We start from the raw sequence: 9,800 nt of genomic DNA on the forward strand, positions 1-9,800 counted from the left end.
TGGATGGTTCTATCATAAAGGAAGGCATAGAAGCTAGGAAACTCCAGGGAGGGGCTGAATCAGACAGAATGGGTAGAAAAGGCTTCCAGAGGAGGTGATTTTGAGTAGTATTTTGCGAACTGAGTAGGTGTTATTTAGATGAAGACGTTGGGAAAGGCCTTCCTAGCAGAAGAAACAGTGTATAAATCATATTGGTCCATGTGAGTGAATGCTGAGAAAAGTGGCTGGAGATATTTCCGGAACCATATCATGGTGAGACTCACATGCTAAGCTAAAGAGTTTAGACTCAACACCCAGCAATGGTCCTGGACCATACTAGAGGAATACAAATATTTTGAATGTCCAAGTGATTGCTATAGAAGGTGTGAAGAGTCACTAAATGATTTTAAGAGCAGAGTAACATGATCTGATTTGTGTGTTAGAAAAATTACTGTGGCTACAGTGGAGAGGGATGGATTGGATAGGGACCAGATTAGAAGCAGGGATTTCAGGGGAAGTTATATAATAACTGATTAAAGAATGAGAACCAAAAACAAGGCTCAAGTGTAAATAGAGAAGGGAAGATGAACTAAAGAGTTATTAAGGAGATGGAATCTATAAAACAAATTGAACATGGTGGGGGTGAAGTCTTGGATGACTCGAAGGCTATCTACCCATCACTGTTAGGTCATAATTTTCCCACTAACAACAGAAAGAACTAAAACATACTATAAAGGTTTTTTGTTATTATAAAATGTTGTTACGAAATGTAACTTGTAAAAATTTCATTGCCTTCCTATTTACATTTTGCGTAGGCTAATGTGAAATTGACCTGTGTACAAAGTAGATGAGAAAGTCATTCCAACCAAAATGGGGCCATATATGATAACTTGGAAGCCCAAGGAATTATGCAAGCCCGGATATATATATATATATATACTAATTATATTTTACTTAATATTTTATTTTTTGGTTTTCTAACAAAACAAGCGTATAGTAAAAAAAAAGATTCAAGCAATATAAAATTGAATGGAAGGGGCCGGCCGAGTGGCTCAGTTGGTTAAGAGCTCGCTCAAGGGTTTGAGCTCTGAGCAACAGCGGTTCGAGTCCAGCCCGAGCTGAGCTGCTGCTAAGCTGCCAACAGGTGGCAGGATGGCTCAGCTAAAAAAAAAAAAATTGAATGAAAAGTGAGTTATCTTCTCACCCCAAATCCTCAGTTCCATACTCTTAAGCTACCACTGTCAACAATTTTTTATTTATCCTTTCAGAGAATTTCCATTTATTTAAAGTATAAATTACAGTAAAACCTTGGATTGCGAGTAACTTGGTTTGCGAGTGTTCCACAAGACTAGCAGACATTTCTATTAGGTTGGTGCAAAAGTAATTGCGGTTTGTGCGCAGCATCACTGACCCTCACGTGGGATCCAGAGCTAGCATCCCAAGCCAACTCTTAACCAACGCACCACTTGGCCAGCCCCATTGTTGAGTTTTATAAAATGTTTCTTCTATAGTCATTGAGATGATGAGGTAATTTAGAACTTGAGTCTGTTGATGTGAGAATTTCATTGATTAATTTTTCAGTTACACCAATCTTGCATTCCTGGGATATTCCTACTTGTTTATGGTTATCCTTTCTAAATATTACTAAATTAAATTTGATAAAATTTTGTTTAAGGTTTTTACATCCATGTTTGTGAGTCAGATTGTCCTGTGATTTGTCTTTTTGTATTATCTTTGTCAGATTTTAATATCAAGGTTTGTATAGCCAGTGTTAGCCAACCTTTTTTCATTATTGCCCCCTAACAAGACATTTTAGATAATTTTTCCTAATCACTCTCCCATGAAATTTTAACACCACAGATATAATTTATTTCTATCTATTGTAGGCATATCTGTGCTTTGAAAATAAAAAGAGTAAGATTTTTTTTAGCCCCCCCTAAAATGAGTTTTTGCTCCCTTGGGTGTGATCTTGTCTCGTTGAGAATGCATGGTCTAGCCGCAAAAATGGATTGTACTGTCCTCCCTTTTTCTAGGTGGTTATTTTTTTTCTATTTAAATGACATTTTTATTCACAAAGACTGACTGATGTAAGTTTCATTTGTCTCTTAATATTCATTTAGGAGAAATTTAAACAAATCCACCAGCCTCTGCAAAGAGAATATCAGAAACATCAGGAACCTGTCCAGCAGTCTAACACAAATCTGAGTGAGGTAAAAAAAAAAAATTATAATCTTTTACTTAATAATAGTAGCTAATTGCAAGTTAGCTTGGAAGTAATTTATTTGAATACATTAAAATGTATAGATTCACATTATAAAAATTATCAAATTGTACATAAAAATATTATAAACACATCACAAAAATTGGGGAAGAAGAAAAATCAAATACCCATTTAGTGCAATAGCTGATTTTTATTGAATGTATCAAAATTTAATCAATGTGTATTACATCCTTTGAAAAATCACCTTGGGACTGTACATACTTCTTTCCAGATATGTTTGGAGCTCCTCTTTGGAGGAGTCCTTTAAAATGTAACGCATATTATTTTAAATATAATCAATTCTCATGGAATTTAATTTTTTGATCTGGGGAAATGTTATTAAGAGCTAAATCCTGTGAACAAAATGTATACTGGGAATTTAACCATAGGAAGTAACCCAAGATAAGGAAAAAATATATATATGGGTGAAACTATATCATAGTATTATTTTCAATAGCAAAAATTGGAAGCCACCAAATATTTAAATGGTTATATAAATTATATTTTGCCCATTCTGGGACATTATACAGCCTTTAAAAGTTATCATTACAAAATCTGTACAGCAATGTACAGTATATGTTTCTCATATAATGTTAAGTGAAAAAGGACAGGTACTTGTATATAGATTGTGATTATGACTATGTAAAAAATGTATGTGAATAAAAAATACTGCAAGGAAATATACCAATATTCTAAAGTGGTTTTGTTATATAGATGGTAATTTGCTTGTTTTTTTATCTTTTAGAAAAATTTGTATATTGTATATATTTATATAAAATTAATATATATTTTGGAGATCAAAGCAAAATATAATTGAGACTGAATTTCTTTCTTGGCTTTTAAAATGCTTTGAAAATAATTGCAGAGAAGGAGCTCTAAACATGATTTGAACCTTGTTAAGTGTGTTTATACCTTGAAATTAAATGAAATACTTCATGTGAAAGCATTTTATAAACTGTAGTTAATATTCCATATAAATGAGGAATATTTTCTTTCTGTTTTTCCAGATGATACTCATTTTTATGATTAAATTTTCTACTTTTTAATAATCATGTAACCATAATCTTTTAGATATGTTAAGTTGAACCATATGAAATTGCGTGTTTATAGGTAAAAAATAATCAAATATCACCAATTTTATATGGTTCAACCTAATAAAATAAATGCATATAAATGAAATATGTATTCTGTTTGCTAGCTTTCTTTATTGGCTTTCAAACACTTATAGGAAATAGTGCAATGTCATAAGAGTACATTTACTTTTTGTTTTATTACTAACAACAATTTTATTTCAGTCCTATCATGAAGATCTGGAACAAAATAAAACATCACAAAACTGCCTAGAGAGAGATGCAGAACAAACACCGAAGACATTAGGGATGGCCCATGAAGAGATCCAAAGACTCGTGGATGAACTGCAAGGGAAGGAAAAAGAACAGAGTCAATTAGGTAAGCGGTGGTTACAGAGGAACATTTCTGACCATGTTTTAAGTGTAATGATCTTTTCTCAGGGTGCAACATGAGTACATTGAGAAAATAATCTTTCAAGATAAACACATAAAAGTCTGATAAACAGCCTCATTTTCTTCAGTGTCCAGAAATTTTTGTTGAAGCATAAGCGTAACATACCCACCCTAAAGTGCACAACTCCTAAGTGTGCGCCACTAAGCAAGACATTTCCAGCACCCCAGAAGTCCCCTTCGTTCCTTCTCCTATGTCTACACCCTCTCTCCTCCCCAGAAGTGACCACTATCCTGACTTTCAACACTGTTTCTGAATTTTGACTACAGGCAGTACGTATTCTTTAGTGTGTTTCTTTTCTTTTTTTGGGGGGGGTGGGGGGAACAGCCATGGTCATTGGTTACACATTGCTTTCATGCTACAATGGCATAGTTGACTCTTTTAGGGAGGGTGCAGCTCACAGTGGCCCATGTGGGGATCGAACCGGCAACCTTGGTGTTATCAGCACCACACTCTAACCAACTGAGCTAACCGGTCACCCCTAGTGTGTTTCTCTTGTTCAACCTTATGTTCATGAGATTCATTCATGCTGCTGCCTGTAGCAGCAATTTGTTCAGTTTTGCTGTTTGTAGAGCATTCCATTGATTAAACATACTATGATTTATTTTATTTATCCTTTATACTGTTGATAGACATTTATGTTGCTTCCAGTTGTGGTCTATTATGAGTAGTGCTGCTATAGATATTCTTGTACTTATCTACACATTTCTGAATGTGATAGACCTAAGAGTAGAATTATTGGATTCTACTCTAAGGGTTCTGGCTATGTTCTACTTTGGTAGGTCACTGCCATACTGTCTTCCAAATCGTTGTATTAATTTAAACTCTCAGTTGCATGTGAGATTTTGGTTGCCCCACATTCTTTGTCAATACTTGATATTTTCAGTCTTACTAACGACCTTTTCTGATGAATGTGTAGTGGAATTTAACTGTGGCTTTTATTTGCATTTCCCTGATAACTAATGAAGTTGAAAACCCTTTTACAATATATGTTTGTTGTTGTTGCTCCTTTGGAGATACTATTTTGTGAAGTCCCTGCTCAGGTCTCAGTATAGTTTTTTATTGGTTTGTATGTTTATGTTTCATTAATTTACAGGAGTTCTTTATATATTCTGGATATGAGCCGTTTGTTGGCTATAAATGTGATATTGGAGTTTTTTGCCATATAGAAATGCTAATATTTATCAAGTCAGGTTTGACAGGGTTATTCTTTATGGCTTCTGGGTTTTCTACATTACTATGTTATTCAAAATATTCACCCCTAGTGGGTTGGTTGGTTTTAGTACTTTTATGGTTTCATTGTTTGTATTTCAATCTTTGCTTTATCTATAATTTATTTTAGCATAAAGTTTAACAATTTTTAATTATCCCCTTTCTATACTTATAATTTGAAATGATTAAAGAAATTAGACTGATTCTTTTCAAATGCAGAATATAGGTTACTTTAAGATTGACATCTAAAAAATGTTATATGTATAAGATAATAATGATTCTTCCAAATTGATTGTGAGATTAAAAACAAAAAATATCACAAGGCTTGAGAGTTTGTTAAGAATACATTTTAAACAGTGAACACAAACTTTTCAGAAAATGAAATTGTCCTATATCCTAATTGAGTTGGTAGGTACACAATTGTATATATTTGTCAATATTCATCAAACTATGTACTTAGAAGGGTGAATTTTACTGTATGCAAATTATATCTCAATAAACCCAATTTTTTTTTAAGATTTTTATTGGGGAATTTGGGGAAGGGGAACAGACAAGTTGCTGTCCTTTTGTTCTTCAGTCTAGTTGTGGAGGACGTTGCTTCACTGGCCCAAGTTGGCACCATCATCGCGCTCTTCCCGGGCGAGGCAGATCAGTCGCCGGCTTCTGGACAGCCGCTCAAGCTGGCTGCTGGCTACACATGGTAGCCCATGGCAACCCACTGCAGCGGGGCTGCAGCCTATGCCATCACCGGCAACTCAGGCAGCCCAGCTCCAGGTTGAGCTGTTGTTCAGCATCTTAGCTGTGGAGGGCAGTGTCACTGGCCCTCATACGTGGGATCTGAATCGGGGCCCTCTGGTGTTCCAAGCCAGCTCTTAACCAAGGTGCCACTCGGCTGGCCCTCAATAAACCCAGTTTTTAAACAGAAATTTGTCTATGTGACTATGATGGGAAGCAGCCTTACCTGCTTGCAATGCAGAAGGAGCAAGGAAAAGCAGGACACCCATTCCTCAGTTACATGTGGACACAGCAGAACACGATCACATGGCCCCCTGTTCTGTCAGGAGCTGGTTGGTCTAGTACAGATCCTAAGCTATTAACTGAAATCTCCACACTGAGTAAACCGGGGGCCTGTTAGAAAGCTGAATGAGCAAGTCCATTTAAATTATATGTGATATCAATGCGTGCCCTATGTGTGACTTTGTGAGTCATCAATTTATAGCCATAATTTTTTTTCTAGGTATATGTTTTCATGACACTGTTTCCCAAGTGTTAGCCTATTTCTTTACACCAACTGACTCTTTTAAATGACAGGCTTTATTTTAGTTTATTCTCTGGTTTTCTCTGTATCACATCCAAAAATTTGGATGGGAATGAAAAATTTTGAAAAATATAAAACTTTTTCAAGAATAAAAAAAAAATTCATGTTAAATATTTAGAGTCGTCTTCAATAAATAAATTGCAAGAAGAATATGAATGTTAACAGATTTTAAGGATTTATTAATCAAATATAATGTGTGGCCTTTACTGGATTTTGATTTAAACAAATTTTTAACATTTATGAAACAATTGGAAGTTTGAATACTTATTGTATACTTATTGTTAAATTGCCTTAATCATACATAATGATGCTGAGTTTTTTTTAAAAGAGTTGGTATCTTTTAAAGATATATAGTGAAATATTTATAGATGAATGATATGTAGGATTTGCTTCAAAATAATACAGCCCCCTACCTCACACCTACATAAAAATTAACTCAAAATGGACCACAGAGCTAAATGTAAGGGTTAAAACTATAAAACTCTTAAAAGATAACAAGAGTAAATCTTCATGATCTTGGGGTAGGCAATGATATGTTAGATACAACACCAAAAGCAAAAGGGATTAGAGAAAAACTAATAAATTGGACTTAATCAAAATTTAAAACTTTTGTATTTCTAAAGATACCATCAAGAAAGTGAAAAGACAAGCACAGACTAGGAGAAAATATTTGCAAATCATATGTTTGATATGGAATTTATATCCAGAATATGTAAAGAATGCTTATATATTCTTTTATATTATTGTAAGAAGATGGCCCAATTTAAAAATGAACAAAATATGTGAGTAGACATTTCTTTGGAGAAGATATATGAATAGCCAACAGGCACATGAAAAGATGCTCAACATCATTAGTCATTAGGGGAGTGCAAATTAAAACTATTGGGTTGTCGGAAAAGTCATAACACATTTTTGCAACGAAAAACATAGAAAAAATACGTCATGACTTTTCCGACAACCCAATATTATACAATGAGATTCTACTTCATACCCACTACAATGGCTATAATAAAAAGACAATGACAAGTATTGACAAGGAAGTGGAAAATTGGAACCCTCATGAGTAGCTGGTGGGAATGGAAAATGGTGAAGACACTTTGGAAAGCAATTTCACAAAGATATTAAATTTAAAATTATCACGTGACCCAGCAGTTCCACTTCTAAGTATCTACCCAGGAGAAATGAAAACAGATGTCCCCCCAAAGACTTGTATGTGAATGTTCAGAGCACTATTATTTACAATAGCCAAAAGGCAGAAACGATTCAAATGTTTAACCAATCGGTGAATGGTTAAACAAAATGTGGTATATCCATCTGTGGAGCAAATAATTAACATGGAAGACTTGATATTGCTATCCTTAGAAAGTCCTGCTTACAAGATTAGCCCTTATTTAGCATCTGGGAACTTGGATTTTGGGACGGTTGACACCACATCCTAAATTATGATAGTGGCTCACTGTGCCAAAGCTCTTAGTACAAACAATGTGGTTTATGCTGAAAACCTACTTTCCATCTGAGAGCCTGGAATTTTGGTTATGTCCTGGGCAGAAGACGGTGTATATGTGACCAGCCCCCAATAAAAACCTTGGGCACTGAGTCTATAATGAACTTCCCTGGTAGACAACATTTCACACATATTGTCGATTGGTTGCTGGAGACGTTAAGCACATCCTGTGTGACATCACAGGGAGAAGACTCTTGGAAGCTTGTGCCTGATTTCCTCTGGACTTTGCCCCATGCACCTTTGCTGTGTAATTAGGAATGATCTCTTACAAGATTCGTGTTTGTCTCCTGCACCTGGGAGATTTCTCATCCCGACATAAGAGGCCCACCAGCCTTATCACTGGTGGTGAATAGACCACAGGAAGCAAAGTGATAAAACCTGGATTAGAAAACCCAAATTTAATCACCTCCAATGCCCCACCTTCTTCCCCATACCATTCTAACATCCTCATACAATTCTTGAATAGTACCAAAAGCTAGTTCCTGAAATTTTGCTAGCTTGATATTTCTAGCAACTATTGACAAAAATTTCAATATTATTATTATTATTTTTTAAGATTTTAATTGAGGAAATGTGGGAGGGGAACAGTGCTGGGGAGTCAGGGAAGGGGAACAGACAAGTTGCTGTCCTTTTTGTTCTTCAGTCTAGTTGTGGAGGACGTCGCTTCACTAGCCCATGTTGGTATTGTGATCATTGCGCTCTTCCTGGATGAGGCGGATCTGTCGCCGGCCTCTGAATGGCCGCTCACGGCCTTGGCAGCTCACACCAGCTGCCAGCCACTCATGCTGGCTGCCGGCCACTCATAGTAGCTCACGGCAGCCCACTGCAGCAGGGGCTGCAGCATATGCTGTCGCCAGCAACTCACGGTAGCCCAGCTCCAGGTCTAGCTGTTGTTCACCATCTTAGCTGTAGAGGGCAGTGTTACTGGCCCTTATGTGGGATCCGAACTGGGGCCCTGCTGCTCAGAGCTGGCATCCCAAGACAGCTCTTAACCAATGCGCTACTGGGCCGGCCCTAAATATTATTAATTGCAGGAATTAATTTTAAGTATTTCTGGGTGCAATTTCTTTTTACTAAACTAGTAGTACCATGCTTATGCTTAAAAGCTTTTAACTGTTTCTGTTGTTTATAGTGGTGCATACCTTCCAGCATAGAATCTGGTTAGGGAAACAGGGAAAGATGACAAGACGGATTATGAAGTCAGATAATCAGAGATAGGGATAAATGTAGGGTACAGTAGAAACAATGAGAGAGAAGTCTGGAAAGGCTTCCTGGAGGAGGTGACATTTACATAGAAACTCAAAGGACAGCCATCAGAAAGCTTTTCCAAAAAAGAAAAGTAATTTGAAATTTGATTATTACACTAATCATTTGTTCTTTACTCAAATCTTTTGTTTCTTTTTCTTTTAGATTCTGCACTTGAGAAGGCTCAACTAGAAATTGAAGAATTGAAAGAAAATTTGACAAAGCTGAAAGAAAATGGTGAGTCAATGTTAGCAGATGTAATACTTAATAATAATACATTAAACAATAATATAACATTAAATGATGTTTTTAAGTAATATTATTTAATAATTATAATAATAATAGTACTATTACTGCTTTATTACTATTTTAACTACTATTACTATTACTATTACCACTTGTGGCTTACTAAGTAACAGGTTCTTTGCCAGATACTTTACCTGCGTTCTCTCTAATCACAATTCCAAGTATTGAGTGTTGTTATTCCAATTTCAGAGATAAAGAAACTGAGTCATGGCAAGGTTAAGTGAATTAGCCAATAGCTACAGTAAGTATTAGAGCCAGTATTTGAACTCCTATATTTGACTCCAAAACCTGTGGTCAACACACACAACACACATATTTTACTAGGACAACTGAATCAACACACCCTATAGTGCATTTAGCAACACCTCACACATATCAGTTCACTGAGAAGCCAATAAACTTGTAATTAGTGGTAAATTGTTAATCTGACCTAGCTTGACTATATAAAAATGCTA

The 9,800-nt window shown here is 35.6% G+C and overlaps 1 protein-coding gene across 1 annotated transcript in view; it reads left to right on the plus strand.

Moving 5' to 3' along the window:
- The first annotated feature begins 2,103 nt into the window (after positions 1-2,103).
- CCDC30 (coiled-coil domain containing 30) overlaps positions 2,104-9,800 on the plus strand; it is a 112,847-nt gene continuing 105,150 nt past the window's right edge. Inside the window, exons 1-3 of the mRNA XM_019643692.1 lie at positions 2,104-2,189; positions 3,535-3,688; positions 9,205-9,276. Coding sequence (XP_019499237.1) covers positions 3,619-3,688; positions 9,205-9,276 — 142 coding nt within the window. The 5' untranslated portion in view covers positions 2,104-2,189; positions 3,535-3,618. The remainder of the gene's footprint in view (positions 2,190-3,534; positions 3,689-9,204; positions 9,277-9,800) is intronic.

This window comes from Hipposideros armiger, unplaced genomic scaffold (genome assembly GCF_001890085.2).
Source record: "Hipposideros armiger isolate ML-2016 unplaced genomic scaffold, ASM189008v1 scaffold_82, whole genome shotgun sequence".
NCBI lineage: Eukaryota > Metazoa > Chordata > Mammalia > Chiroptera > Hipposideridae > Hipposideros > Hipposideros armiger.